At 45.3% G+C, this 15,622-nt stretch overlaps 1 protein-coding gene across 1 annotated transcript; it reads right to left on the bottom strand.

Annotated features, from left to right (window-relative positions):
- Positions 1 to 8,961: 8,961 nt before the first annotated feature.
- LOC110288503 (CMRF35-like molecule 5) lies at positions 8,962 to 12,296 on the bottom strand. The gene is made up of 3 exons (XM_021154830.1): positions 12,107 to 12,296; positions 10,835 to 10,943; positions 8,962 to 9,151 (listed from the first exon to the last, which is right to left on the bottom strand). The coding sequence occupies exons 1-3, from the start codon at positions 12,294 to 12,296 to the stop codon at positions 8,995 to 8,997; spliced, it is 456 nt and encodes a 151-aa protein (XP_021010489.1). The 3' UTR covers positions 8,962 to 8,994.
- Positions 12,297 to 15,622: the final 3,326 nt, after the last annotated feature.

Below are 15,622 nucleotides of genomic sequence, written 5' to 3'. Positions count from 1 at the left end.
ACACTAACTCATTCACAATACACACTCACAAATCACATACTTACCAATACACACACTCACACATACTTACACACACATATACAGACCCACACATACACACACACTCACACTCTCACACATTCACATACACACATACTCAGACATACTCTCACATTCACATACACACTCACACATACATTCATGAACTCACATGCACTAACACTCACAAATGCACAAACACACTGATACACATGCTCACTCACACACTCACATACATTCACATGCACTCATACTCACACACTCAAATATACACCCAAACACACTTTCTCACACACGTACACACTCACATACACACTCACCCACCCACTCACTCACACATACACACACATATACACAGACCCACACATACACACACTCACATTCACAAATATTTATACACATACATACTCTCAAACACTTACATACACACTCATTCACACACACATATTCATACACTCACACACATGCACACTTGCTCACAGATACACAAACATACATATATACTTACACACATATACAGACTCACAAACTCATATGCTCTCTCAACTCACACATACTAAAACTAACATTTAAACACACACTCACACATACATACACACACTTACATATACGCACTCACAAATAGATTCATTCACACACTCACACACATATACACTCACACACACTCAAACACACACTCATATATACACACTCATACATAATCACATACACACACTCACAGACATATACACAAATGCACAACCATACATACTCCCTCACACATGTTTACACATACAGAGAATTTTCTGCTCTCTAGAAAACTTCACCACTACTACATCATTTTCCCACTAAGTGTCTAAGAGTAACACAGAGTAGCAAGTACAAATCTGAGGAGGAATCTTTTGTATAAACAACAGAAACAGGAAAGTCAGCTTTTAAAAGACGCAAATAAGGAAATCTGTGTAAAAGAGCTGGTCTTGACAGGAAGGATGGGGCCTTAGAGATTTGGGGAACAAAGAAGGAAAATGGCAGAAAGGAAAATTATTTTGCCTCTTCCCCATCTTCCTCTTCCTCTCCTCCTCTTCCTCTCTTCTTTATCATCTTCTTCCTAGTCTTCTTGAGACTAGCTATGTATCCTTGGCTGACCTGAACCACAATGGGTAACCTATCCATTCTCAAACTTGGGGAGATCTTCCTGTGTNTCCCTNCCAAGTTCAGGATCACCATGCTAGGCCCTTCTGCATTCTTCAGTTTTGAGAATGAGAGTGTTGAGGAGCACAGAGTGTCTGAGAGGAGAGAAGACAAAGAAGGAGGCCATGAGGGTCAAGTACAGGCTAGTAGTTTAAAATGACCCTGAGCTGCTGGCTGCTGGCTTCTGCTCAGTTTGGAATATGAAGAGGCATAAACCAAGCTAGAGAGCTGTCCCATCTCTTTGCTGAGATTATGGCTGCCTGGAAGGAGACACAGGAAATCAGGATTTGGAACTGGGCAAAGCAGGTGTTTATCCTGATGCTCTGGGAAGGAGTTTGGTGCAACTGTTCCCCTCTTTCCAGAGTGAGCAGGGGACAAAGCTGGAAGCAGAGAGAGTGTCCACTAACCCAAGGTTCTCTTAGAGCAGGGCTCACGTTTTGTGTGGTATTAGTGCCTTCTCACAATAGCTATTGTAAATGAGACTATTCATTTGACCTTCAGAGATTGGAAAAACTAGCAACATATTTTTGTGTCCAGCTAAAGTCTGGTGAGGACGAGATTCTACAAAGTTAGGGCTCCAAATTTCTGCTGTCTTCCTGTTCTGTGAACTCGCATGAACTGACTTTGCCTGCCCATCTAAGATGGTCATTCCTGCAAGAGTCAGAGAGAGGTAGGAAGGGGACAGCAAGCGCTTTTCCCATGAGTGGGGCCATTCACACTCACCCACATGTATCAGGCCACAGAAACAAACAGAGCCACAGAAACACTTGCAGTTGCTGTTCGGAAAGAGGAAACTGAGAAGACAATGGTCTGCTTATGCCTCTTGCCTAGCTCTACCCTGCAGTGAGAAGCAAGAATTCCGAAGAGGAAGAACCTTCATTTGCCAGAAGAGGAAGTTTGTAGACACACCAAGTGCTGAACACTGCAACTCCACGAGTAAAGAAGTGTCTGGGAGGTGCCTAGTAGGGCTTTTCCGGGCCTGTGGCACCTCCTTGTGTCTCCTCAGGATTTTCTGTTGTGATCAGAGACTCTCCAAGAAGCAGGAGGGAGGCAGGTCCCTCTAAGGGAGAGGAGGCGGTGCCAGGAGCCAATGCCTCCTATGGGCTCAATGGCAGACTGGATAAACAGAGTGGAAGGAGGGAGGAACGTAAGACCAGTGTTCATCCTGCTTTTTACTTGTGGAAACAATGTGAGCAGGCACCTCACATCCCACCTCCCTGCCTTTCCACCATGGTTGGCTAAATGCCTTCAAACCTTGGTCCTTAAGCTGCCTTTGTCTCAATATTTATCATAGTGATGAGAAAAAAAAAAAACAGTTGACACAAGGGCTCTGGTAAAAGGAAGGAAAGCTGGTGCATGTTTTTAATCTCAAGACTGAGGAGGCAGAGGCAGGTGGATCTCTGTGAGTTTGATGCCAGTCTGATCTACAGAGCAAGTTCCAGGAAGGCCAAGGTACGAAAAGAATCCCTGTCTTGAAAAAAAAAAAACACTATAAATAACAGCAAAATCCCACAAAACCAAATTTAAAAAAAAGAAAAATTATAAACAGAGGAACAGGGCATCAGTGTACTGACAGGTAACAGAGAGGCTGGTGTGTACTGATAAGTTTTGTCAACTTGATGCAAACTAGAGAACCCTGGAAGAAGGAACTTTTACTGAGAATTTACTCCAGCCAGATAGACATGGTGGGCACGGTCCTAAGGATATTTTCATGATTGTTAATTGATGGATAGATGAGATTCCATCCCTGGGCTTGTGATCCTGGGTTGTCTAAGATGGCAGGCTGAGCAAGTCAGTGAGCAGCGCCCTCCATGGCCTCTGCTTCAGTTCCTGCCTCCAGCTTCCTGTTGAGCTCCTGCACACTTCCTGCAAAATGGACTGTGCCCTGGAAGTACCCGCCAAACAAGGCCTTTCCCCCCAGCAAGGTGGTTTTGGTCAGTGTTTTATCACAGCATCAAAAAACAGACTAGGACAGACTGATGGACTGGTGAATGGGCCAGACAGACCAGCTTATCTCACCCCTTGATTAAAACACAGTTGGCTTCTCCCTATTTGTGAAGGATTCAGACTCTTTACCTCAGGATCCAGCTTCAGACTGTATCTTGGTCCCTGCCCCGGGATCCTTTTTAACCCTAACCTTGTTTAGCCTCAAAAATGCAAGCACCAACTTCGATTGTATGGTCTTTTTTGAATTTCATTTTGATTTTAGTTTTCCAAGACAAGAGTGTGAGGCAGTGCATGGTGCCACCAGACAGAAGAACTGGTAAGGTTGTAGCAGTTCAAAACCCTTATAAATCCCATAATTGAGAATGGCAGGAGTTCAAACTAGCTTCAGAGCAGTTTCCTGTCGTGGAGCAGGAGATCATGACACCCCACTAAGAGGACCATAACATCCAGTCATGTAGCATGAAAACCTAGAGTCTCTATGATAATGAGGAATGTAGATAGGCCCAGAGTGTTTAGCCAATGAGCTTCCCTTCCTACAAAAGGTATTTAATATCGGGTTCACCCTGAGTAAGACACATGTATTCATATCTACCAGTTAAAACAGTTTGGATAAGCAAAGACCATCTCCTTCATCAAAGACTGCCGAGGGGAGAGGCTTTCATCTTCCAGGGTCACACCAGAGTCTCTTGTAGAAACTTCTCCATACTCCTGACACTCACTCAGAGATAAGCAGGATCCCAGCCCTCCATGTCCCAGGCTCAGAATGGGGCCCATGGACTTCCAAGTCCTTTTGGTCCCCAGCGGCATTTGGGTACAGAGGAGAATGGGAGCCCCTGTTCTCAACTCCTCCTGGTTCCTATTGGCATCTGTGTGCACAGGAGTTTGAGAACCACAGCATCTGTCCCAGCCTCTGCCTTTTCTCATCCAAAGAAACATGGGTTGTGTCCCCTATCGTAGACTGTGTTTAGTCTTCCCTGAGCAGTGCGGGGCCCAGCACCTCATCAACAAGGAAGAAACTCGGCCTAAAGTCTGGTGTTTCACCACCCTTTTGTGGCACATCAGTGTGTTCCCCCACCCCAGCAGTGAGGCAGAAATGCAGACTGACAGCAGAGGTCTTACTATGTAGTTCTGGCAATCCAGGAACTTGCTCTGGAGACCAGGCTGACCTCAGACTATGCATAGAGATCCACGTGCCTCTGCCTCCTGTGCACTGGGGTTAAAGATGTACACCTTCACTGCCTGCCTCATTTCCTGGTTGTTAAAGAGATTCTTCCCCAGATACTCTACAGCACTTTGTCCCCTCAAGGTCCCAAATGAAAGGCCATGTCCCTAGTGCTGACTTCTAGGATCACCCTACATTACTCTTTTCCTGGTTTGAAAGTTCCATTGGGTTTATTCTATTTCGCTAGTATTTTATGTCCTTGTGACATAACATAAGGTTCATTAGGGCACACATTCTACCCAATGTTTATACCAGGGCTTGGCACTCGGTAGGCCTTTAATGAATATTTGTTGAATTATGTAGAGATTTCATATACTTCTGAGTGGAGTTGGAGAGAATGGTTAATCTGGCCTATGTCTCTTTCACTACCAACTCCTGTGACCAATTTGGATATATGATGGAGAATATCAGCTCCATCAAAAACCATTCCAGGGCCATGAGAACTGTCTCTGTTGTTCTGTGGTTGTTCTTCCAGAGGACCTGGGTTCAATTCCCTGCACCTACATTGGGTCTCACAGCTGTCTTAGCTCAACTGCCAGGGAAACCAATGCCTTTTTCTTCTCACTGTGGGGCACTAGGCATGCAAATGCTACACAGACATGCATGCAGACACAAGACATATACACATGAAATAAGTAAAATAAAATTATAGATAAAAAATAGGTTCTGTCCTTGCAGAGGACCTGAGGTCAGTTCTTAGCATCCACCCCAGGTGGCATGTAACCTAGAATTGTCACCCATTGTTGGACAACATGGACACCTGCATTCTTATGCACATACCCACATACAGGNACACATGACTTTAAAATATGATGATGATGACGATGACAGCAACAACAACAATAATACATCTTTTTGGAAAACACTCCAGGAACTTGAGAGATGGTGCAGCAGTTAAGGACCCTGATGCTCTTCCTTAAGACCAGGTTTGATTCCCAACATTTATAGAGCAGCTCACAAGCATCTATACCTCCCTTTCAATGGCTTCTTTGGGCCTCTGTGATCACCAGCCTCACATGCAGGGCACAGGAAACAGGCAGGCTACGCACCCAAATATGAAAAATAAAACATTTTAATTACAAAACCAGCTCATCCCATGGTCCCTGGGAGTCTCATGGCTGCAGTCTTGGGCATCCAGAGATGCTAAGGTCCAGGTCAGCTGCAGAATCTCTGTTTCCTCTAGAATCTCAGCTTCCTTCCCTCAATTCTCCCTCCAGAATCTCAGCTTCCTTTCTCCCTTCCCTTCCAGAATTTCGGATTCTAACCTTTCCTCCCCCAACACTTGACACCGCCTGTTCAGTTGGCATCTTTCTGAGCCCCAACCCACTTTATCTTAGGCTCGAAATTGGGAAAAAGCTGAAGAACTTAACAAAATGCAGAGGGAGGACCTACAATGATAAGTCGTTGGCAAGATGTCTCCTTGAGTAGACAGAAGCCTAACACCTTCCTTTCTACCCTGGAACTCCAGTGATAGTTGAAGAAGACAACTGACTATAAAATTGTTCTCTGATTTCCATACCTCTGCCAAGGCATGTGCACACACACATTTGTAAGTGTGTGTGAACAACATAAGACACACACACACAGGTAACTTGTTTTGAGGACAAGACTCTGAGGACTGTCAGGTAGGATGCAGTCTATCTTTGCTGGGTCTGGGGATACTGCTCTGTGTAGATGCAGGAGCCCATGCGATTAGATCTGCTGGCTATGACAAAATCTTCTTTTCTGCCTCCCAGGTCAGTGGGACCATGGCCTTGGATACCTGAAAGTAAAAGGCTTAGGTGGGGGTCAGAGAAAGTCTATTCTAGATTGCAGGGAGAAGCAACATACCCAGGATGGGTTGGGGGTGATGACCAGGACTTGTCTCACAGGAAATCTCAAGTGTCCAGAATGATGGTGGCATTGGCTTTTGTGGGGTCCTTACCAAGATTTTTTGAGTGCAAATGATGATAAGAGAATTTGTACATATTGTGGTGATTGTGCTAAATTGTTATGTTGGAACTTTGGATGCTGTCCTCAGAATAGATGATGACAGAGCAGACCAATCAACCAGCTGTGTAGAGTATAGAACCAAGCTTGTACAGATGTGGGACAAAGGGGCCATGCTAGACTTGGTCTCAAAGACTTTGGCTACTATTCTCAACTTGCTTCTAGTTGTCCCTGATGTTGGGGGCCAAGGAGAAGGATTCCTAAACTGTATTCTTTTCTTCATGATCTGTTTGGTGTGAGAGCAGGTGTGTCTGATGGAGATAGGAGTGTGTCTGTCTTACAATTTAGCTCAGAGATGTTCATCCCAGAAGATATAGAAAAAGACCTAGCTTCATACCAGAAGGAAATGACAGGCAGTTATGGGAATCTCCACTGCCAGGGCAGATTTTCATGGGCTCCAGCCTGGGACAATGGCAGCACGAGGGGTGGAAGAACGCAGTGTCCACTGGCCATCTAAGAATAGCAAAGCCACGTCATGATGAAGGTTGCCAACAAGGCAGTGAGATGAGTAATGAGAAAAAGAGAAGCTGTGCAGGCAAGGAATCTATTTAAAGCAGAAAAGGCGGGCCTACACCCCGGGCTGTTTGCAGAAGGGAGAGTAAATATAACATGTGTGTGTTTGTGTGTGTGCATATGTGTGTGTGTGTGTGCATATGTGAGTGTGTGTATGTGTGTGTTGTGCTGTGCTGTGCTGTGCTGTGCTGTGCTGTGCTGTGCTGTGCTGTTCTGTGCTGTGCTGACAGAACCAGCCCCGGAATGAAGGAGCATTGGCCATACAGAGAAAAAATGCTTCGCTCTTTAAATTTTTATTTTATTATTTTAAAATTCATATATAACTTCATAGGAATATATAATGAATTTTAGACATTTTCACTGATATTATAATAACTTGTATCTCTTATTGTCCCTATGTCTTTTCTTCTGTCCTTCCTTGCTTCTTTTTATTTCCTTCTTTTCTTTTTCTTTTTTAATCCAAGACATGGTTTCTCTGGTTAGCCTTGTTTGTTTTTCTAGATTTCTCTGTGTAGTCCTAGAACTCATTCTGTAAAGCAGGCTGACCTAAAACTCAGAAATCCACCTGCTTCTGCCTCCTGAGTGTTGGGATTAAAGGCATGTGCTACCAATGCCTGACCTACAGGCTCTAATGAGCCCCTCGCCTGATTATATGTTTGTGTGTGTGTGTGTATCCAACCATAATTGTTGGTCTGAACATGAGTGGGAATGTGGCCAACTGACTGGCAGGTATACCCCTGAAGCAAATGGAAACCATCCTCTTAACAAGAGGCAGGCTCACTAGAGTCCAACACATGTCATCAAGGAGAATATGCTAACCTGGGGACTCTTCTCACACAAAGTGGGAGAACACCCATGTTAGGTGTGAATTTGGCTGTGGGTGTCAGAGCCCCACTCAAGGAGAAGACTGTGTTGTGGTGCAGAACTCAGGATGTCTGAGGCTGGCGGGCTGTGAAAACTCATTTCCCCTGAGCATTTACGTTGGAGTCCATTGGCCTTCTCTATGAACTTTAATTGGGTCTGTCCCATTTTGGAGCATGTATGTGGAGAGTGATAACTACTTAGACATTCAATAATTGTGTCTTAGTAAAAGGGAGAGAGTGGAAGGGCCCAGTGCAGAGACCATTCCTGGAAGGGTCGTAGGGTGATGTGGGTTCGTGACTCCTGAGAGACCAACTACTTCCTGCAGTTTACCTCCCCATTTGGTTTCACTGAGCAATCTAGATTTCAGGGACCAAGACTTATCTACTACTTGGAGACCTGAGCAGGTAGTACAAAGCTTAGGTCAACTACTCCATCTGGGTTTGCAATGGGCTTATTCACTGGGCTGTGTTGACAAAAAAGAAAGCAGGGTGTGTCCTGCCCATAAGGGACAGATATCCAGTGTGACAGTGGCAAACCTTACGCTACTTGGTGAGGCCACATTACCTAGATATTTGGTCAATCAACTGGCTGGTGGCCCACAGTCTTATATTGGCATGTTTCCTCTATGCACTGGGACACTAGGAAGAAATGTGATGTTTTCTTGTATTTTCTTCTTTGGAAGTCATCAGTGGAAGATAGCCCCAGATAGGTATTGCAGGATGTTCTGAGAGAGGGGGCCGTGAATGGGTTCCAGAACTCAGCTGTCCCTGCTATAGGAGTGGGATTAGTCTGAGTCTGGTTGTGCAGCACATCAGAGCCATGGTACTGCTGACAGTTGTTCCTTACTAGATTGAGTCTTCTCCAGACTGGGGAGATGGCTCAGCAGGTAAATTGCCTACCTTCTTTGCATGTATAAGGACATGAGTTCAATTCCTACAACCTAAGGTGTTTGTTTGTTTGTTTGTTTGTTTGTTTTAAGCTAGGGCAGTTGTGTATGCTTGCAATCACAGGATGGAGGATAGAGGCAGGAAGATCCCTGGAGTTCCCTGGCCAGCTGTCTGACCTACCAGACAAAGGTGCAGGTCAATTAGAAACCCTGTCTCAGATACTAAGGGAATGATTCCAGTAGATGTCTCCCACATACACATCTCCCCAGCAAGGTGCACACACACACACACACACACACACACACACACACACCAAAGACAGAGACAGAGACAGCAGAGAGACAGAGATTATTTTCCATCTCCTGGGAAGTGTTTCTGTCTATCCTAGGCAACAGGACTATGGGTCTTCACCAGGTCAATTTCACCTCCCCAAAAGCATCTCTGAGGCCTGGTCACCCAGAGGACTGCACTGAGCATGCTCAGGAACACGGGTAACTCCACAAAGACCATCAGCAGGAAGTAGATGTTGCTCAGCAGGGACCTGCAGGAAACAAAGGAGGCAGGGAGTAAGCAACCACATGGCACAGAGGGCTCAGCCTTCCTGTTGCCCATATCCTTGCCTTCAAGGGCCAGATACAGTCAAGCCTGAGAAGCTACTAGGTCTGCCTCCCTGCAAGTGCATGACTGGACATGCTGCCTGCAGGATAAGCTCTCTAGCACTGGAAAGCTTTACCTGATATCCCTCTACCAGGCTAAAGGCTTCACAGCCTCCTGGCCTTTGAATTTGGCCTCTGCTATGTTCTTCACCAGGATGACCCCACCTACCTCATAGGGGACTTGAGGCTCACTCCATCTAGAAATGGGTGATAGCTGCTGTACTCTGTCGTGGATTGACACTGCTGTTGCAGTTCTTTGTGTTCCTTTGTTTACCCTGATGCACCATGAGGACCTGACAGTATTACGCACCATTCTCCACCTCTCTACCATGCTCTATTCCCTGCCCAGGTCCCCATCTCTCTCCTTGGGCCATCCTTGGCTTCTCCTTTGGTAAAACAAGAGGCCATCCTCAGCTCATGGGAAGGAAGCATCTACAACTGCAGATACTCTGTGAGTCACAAGCTACCCCAACATGTTCCTGGAGAAGCAGGAGGTGCCACCTGGCAGACCATCCAGTGTCCCAAAATATTTCCAAGGACTGAGATCTCTCCATGTTTCACATTCTCCTGGACTCTATATTTCTGCAACCTGGAACCTCTGTCACTTGATAACTAACTTTCCATCTACTTACAAACAAGCAATAAAAACACTTCCAATGCACTAGCAGAGAAAGAATTAAAAAAAAATCAATGAGAGAGTCTATGAGGTGGGAGGCTTTGAGACATGTTTGTATAACTTGATATTCAGGGAGCAGAAAGAACACAGTAGAAAGGANAGGGGACTGGATGAGACCTGAGGNACAATTGTGAGGGAGAAATAGAGAAGTGGCCTATGCCTTAGTTAGCTTGTGGTTTATCTGTGTCCCTGACCTGGAGACTTGACCCCAACAGGCCATGATGAAATTAGGCCAAGGTAGCTCTACAGTGCTGGGAATTCCTCTGGAACCTTAAAGAGTGACAAGGATCATCCAGGCCCACCACAGTGTCCAATTTCCTACTCCTCCTCTGCACTGCGGAGACCCCCCCCCCATTGTCTCTTGGCATAGTTGGATAGGGACAAGGAGATTTAATTATAGGCTGAAACCTGAAGCTGATGGGAGAGGGATCTCTTCCATCTCAGAGGAGACCCTACTGTGGCCCTCTGTCATGCCCTCTGAGGGGACATACAGGGGAGACACAAAAGCTGTGTTCAGTCTGTCCTATCACTAAGGTGAAGGCTTTACCTTCCTGCAGCTGAGGCTTAGAAGGGGAGCGTTGGTGTACTAAAAGGTGAAAGGACTGGGGGGCCCACCTCAGGCTTGGACATGAGAATCTGCNAGCCCTAGTGTTTCTACAGGATAGGTACTGAGGTTAGCAAATAAATTTAAAATATGGACACATCAATTTGGTATTCAGATAAATGAATATAGCCATGTTAAACAACACTTGGAATATACTTGTCAAGATATAATTGGTTTTCCTGAATCCCAGGATTCCTGGGCACTTATCTTCTATCAGGAGGCCCTCCTGAGGAGAGACCTCAGGGTCAGTCCAGTGGGAAGGAGCTGCCAGGGTGCAGCTTTGTTTACCTGATGTGGGAGCTGCTCTGAGTCACTTGTTCCTTGCCAGTGTTCTCGAAGGTTGGTGGTGTGGCTGTCAGATTTGTGGCTACGGTGGTCATAGTTGAACTTTCTGGGGCTAAAGATACAAGAGATCATGGTTTAGTCCTCCTGTGGATAGTACAGCTCTGGTATGGTGTTAAGTTCTTTCCACTAGGAATTAAGGGGCTCAATTCCCAGCCACCATTAAAAACTTCCTTCCTTCCATCCTTCCTTCCTCCCTTCCTTCCTCCCTTCCTTTTTTCCTTCCTTCCTTCCTTTCTTTCTTCCTTCCTTCCTTCCTTCCTTCCTTCCTTCCTTCCTTCCTTCCTTCTTTCCTTCCTTCCTTTATTTATTTTTGGAGACAAGGTTGGTCTGTGTAGCCCCATATCATTTGGGACTCACTCTGTAGGCCAGGCTGGCCTCAAACTCAGAGATCTCTCTACCTCTGCCTCCCTAGTGCTGGGATTAAAAGTGTGTGCCACCAGGCCTAACACTTGAATTCTTTCCTAAGGAAAGATGATGTGTGGAGAAAAGAAAGAACTTCCCATTAAAACTTGCTTCCTGTGCTGGGCAGTGGTGGCGCACACCTTTGATTCCAGCACTTGGGAGGCAGAGGCAGGTGGATTTCTGTGTTTGAGGCCAGCCTTGTTTACAGAGTGAGTTCCATGACATCCAGGGCTTACAAAGAGAAACCCTGTCTCAAAAAACAAAAACAAACAAACAAACAAAAACAAAACAAACCAAACCAACCAACCAAACAAACAAAAACCTTGCTTCTTTCAGAGCATATTCATTACTGCCTGGTGTGCCATATTCAGAAATACTGAAAGAGTTCTCTAGAAGAGCTCTTAATCACTGAGCCATCTCCCCAGCTACAATTTTGTCTTTTTCTTTGTTGTAGTTGTTTAAAGCAACAGATAAACCTCATCCTTGTTACTCAATCTTGCCCAGGATTAAAGGTTCTGCAGCTTCCTTTCTGTTATGTTAAAGGGGGCAGCGGGGTCTCAGGAAGAGACTTTAGCTCAGTGGCAAAGTGCTTGGCTAGCACACATGGGATTCTGAGTCCAATTCCCTGATCTGTAGAACTGAGAATATCTAAGACAGGCATACAAGAAGACAAAGGTTCCCCACCTCACCCTCTTTCTTGGAGAAAACAGGACAAATAGAGTATATTCACTTTATCTTTTCTAGTAAGACTTTCGCAAGGGTCACTGATTAGGCCTCACCCCTATCAGGATTTTCTGGAACTTTTTTTCTCACCTGGGTTAATGTTCACATTAACTATAAACATGGAGTCAAGTTCAGCTATGACAATTCCACACCAGTAAATGCCAGCATCACTCATCCTCAGATCCTCCATGGTCACCGTGAAGATGAAGGCTGTCTGGTCATCCCTGAGATCTGAACTCAGCAGCTCTGCCTGATCAGCCACTGCTCTCCATTGAACCATCCTCTCTCCAACCCATACTTGATTTTCCTTTTAGGAACTTGATTGGCTTGTCCTAAGATGTAAGCAGCAGAGACCTGGCCAGTGCTGATGGACACTTACTGATAGCAGAGAAGAGAGCTGTGCACATAGACCTGAGAATACAGCTCTAGCTAGAAGACCACAGTGCACCAGTGTGAACCATGCTGGCTCAGTGGTTGATGATGCTCCACAGGATGGGTGGCCTGAATTCAGTGCTCAAAACTCACGTGAATGTGGAAGGCGAGAACGGATTCCACGAAGGTCTGCATGGACTGTGGCATGCAAGCACACACACACATCACAACTATACTCAATAATCATTAAAAATAAAATGCGAGGAGTTGAAAACAAAGATGTTTACAATAGAGGAAAACAATTTAATGTTTAGGGTCTCATTTCTCTTATTCCTGCTGTTATTACTAGTCCCCTCTTTTTCTTCATCTTCTTAGGTTGCTTATTTTCCTTGAAAATATCCCTGTTCATTTTTATGTGCCTGAGTGTTTGTGTCTCCATGCATGTGATTGCACCTGGCAGTGCTCAGACAGAGCAGAAGAGGAAGTTGGATCCCCTAGAAATGGAGTCAGAGACCACTGTGAGCTGCTGTGTGGTGCAAACCTGGATGAGCAGCTTGTAACTGCTGAGCCTGCTCTCCAGCTCCTAACTGATATTTGAGGCCGAGTTGTATGTAGTCTAAGATGACCTGGAATTTACTATGTAGCTGAGGATGAAACTCCAGATTCTCCTGCCTCTACCTCTCGTATGCTGGGATTGTGATCATGTGCTTGTCTTGGTATAATAATGTCTTAATTGAAAGCCAAAGGCATAAGTCACAGGAGAAATATTGACTCATTTGCTACAGTACAATTAAAAGCCATTCATCAAAAGATACATCTCCTTCTGTATGTCTCTATCTATATGTCTATCTCTATCTATATCTATGGCTATAATTATTTGTATCTATCTGATTATATATATATAAGGCGGTGGAAGTAGTTCAGTCAAGAGGGCTTGCTGTACAAGCTTGAAGTTCTGAGGCAGATCAGCTGAACTCACATAAAAAGCAGGCCGTGGTGATATGTGTAATCCCAGCCTGTGTTTTCTTTTATAACAAAAGCAGGGTCGGGGAGGGTGGAAGAGGAGAAAGAGGGACGGAGGGAGAAGAGAAGGGAAAAGAGGCTCTAAAGTGTTTAACCGCAGAAGAAAAAAACCCGATGTCCCAGGGCACTTACATAACCAACCAGAGGGCAGCACAGCAGGATGCAGGTTAGAACATCAACATATCAGCTGTGTGAATCTCAGAAACACAATGTTATATGATGAAGTCATGAGGCTTAGAAATGAAGCATGTTACTGGGCATGGTAGAACATGCCTATAATCCCAGATCCGGGGAGGCAGAGGCAGGAGGATTGGGGTTGGAAACTAGCCTGGGCTATATAGTGAGACATTGTTAACCAAAGAAAAAGGAAGAAAGGAAGGAAGGAAGGAAGGAAGGAAGGGAGGAAGGAAGGAAGGAAGGAAGGAAGGGAGAAAAGGAAGAAACAGATAGGCAGACTGGAAGGCAGGCAGATAGTAGGGTACAGTGGAGTGCACCTGTGTGGCAGAATGCTTGTTCTATGTGCCAGGCTTTGGGTTACTCTAGAACAGTGTTGGAAAAAAGTAACACTGGTGCTAGTATGGTGGTGGAGATTAATTTCTGTAAGTTCAAATCCAATCTTGTCTATATAGTGAATTCTGGACCAGGTTCCACAGTAAGTACCTATGTAGAAAAAAATATAACTCTGTTTATATAACAATCAGACACAGGAAAGTTAAGCAATACACCCTTGGCCAGCCCATGAGCATGCATGTGGCAAACACTTAAGCTTAGTGGGTATGAAATGCTAGGCTCAGGTTGTCACCAAGGTGGCTGGGAAACAGGGATGTGCCGTCAAACAGGGAGATCATCAGTATAGCCCAGTTTCTATGACTGAATCTGGAGGGCACAGTGTCATGAGTATTTCTCATGGAAGGGGTACATATTTACTGGACAAGCTCTCAAATTGCCTTCTCAATTATTCACCTCTATACCTTTAATTGGCACTACCCTCCATTGGAAATGCTTCCTTCTGCTGTGGTGTGAGTGACCATCCAGTACTTGGCCCTATATAACACCCTCATCCCACCCCAAGGCAGTGAGGGAGAAAAAAGAATTCCAGAGCCAGGGTTAGAGGAGGAGAGTGCCCTGACTGCTGTGTTCTGTGTGTGGCCTTGTCTCTCAATCATGAACTCACGGCAGCTGTGGTTACCTGCACAAGACCAAGTCAGAAAAATCAGCTAGCTAATTATGTATATGGCTGTTCCAGCTGAATGAACACCTGCAGGCCAGAAGAGGGCATCAGAGCTCTTTACAGATGGTTGTGAGCCACCTTGTGGTTACTGAGAATCTAACTCAGGACCTCTAAAAGAGCAGCAGGTACTCTTAACTGTTGAGCCAACTACCTAGACTGGAGTCATTTAAATATATAGGATTTTATTTGGTAACTTCTTTTGTGTTTTTGACACACCACAAAGAATCTTCTAAAAGTCTCAGTGCATTCTCAAGAAATATGTATTTACTGGCTGTCCTCAGCCACCAGAGGAGCTGTGTCCACGGACAGGGCCTTGATGTCAACAGACTTCACTGGTTCTCATAACAGGGCTGAGTGCTGCTTCCCCCAGAGCACCTCTGAGGCAAGTTTACCCAGAGGACAGCACCAAGCATGCTCAGGAACAGGAACAACTTCAGAGACACCAGGACCCAGAAGTAGAGGCTGCTCTGAAGAGACCTGTAAGGGACAGAATTACAATAAGCTCACTTCCCAGAAGGTGACAATAATGCCCTGTGCTATGTGACTGTCCCGTATCCAGGTCTGTGTCCACAGAGATATGTGCAAGGACAAGGAGAAGGACTGCCTGAATGACCAGTGTGATTAATACAGAGTCCAAGAGGTAGCCTTAACCTGTAAGGCCTGACCAAGACCACGGGCTTCTCCCCCTATGCCTTCTAGCCAGGTAGGAACAGCCTCCCCAACCCACACCCAATTCTCTTCTAACTAGACCTCTCTAACTTTCTCCAGGGTGGCATTTATTTATTTACTTATTTATTTATATTATGTAGCCCTAGCTGTCCTGGAACTCATTATGCAAACCAACAGGGCCTTGAACTCATAGAGATTCATCTGGCTTTGCCTCCAAAATACTCAGTGGCTTATGCCATTACACCCAGTGGCTTAATTATTTTACATAGTTAATTGTGTGTGTGCTCATGTGTGTGTATGCAGATGCACAT

The sequence above is a fragment of the Mus caroli genome, unplaced genomic scaffold (genome assembly GCF_900094665.2).
Source record: "Mus caroli unplaced genomic scaffold, CAROLI_EIJ_v1.1 scaffold_17758_1, whole genome shotgun sequence".
Lineage (NCBI taxonomy): Eukaryota > Metazoa > Chordata > Mammalia > Rodentia > Muridae > Mus > Mus caroli.
The sequence above is the reverse complement of the archived record's forward strand: the minus strand, read 5'-3'. Positions and strand labels throughout refer to the sequence as shown.

Excerpts from the sequence above, each read along its gene's own strand:
- LOC110288503 (XM_021154830.1), bottom strand. The coding sequence starts at position 12,296 with ATGGTTCAATGGAGAGCAGTGGCTGATCAGGCAGAGCTGCTGAGTTCA. Across the intron at positions 10,944-12,106 it reads TAATGTGAACATTAACCCAG|CCCCAGAAAGTTCAACTATG; the intron begins GTGAGAAAAAAA and ends TTGTATCTTTAG. Across the intron at positions 9,152-10,834 it reads CAGAGCAGCTCCCACATCAG|GTCCCTGCTGAGCAACATCT; the intron begins GTAAACAAAGCT and ends TGTTTCCTGCAG.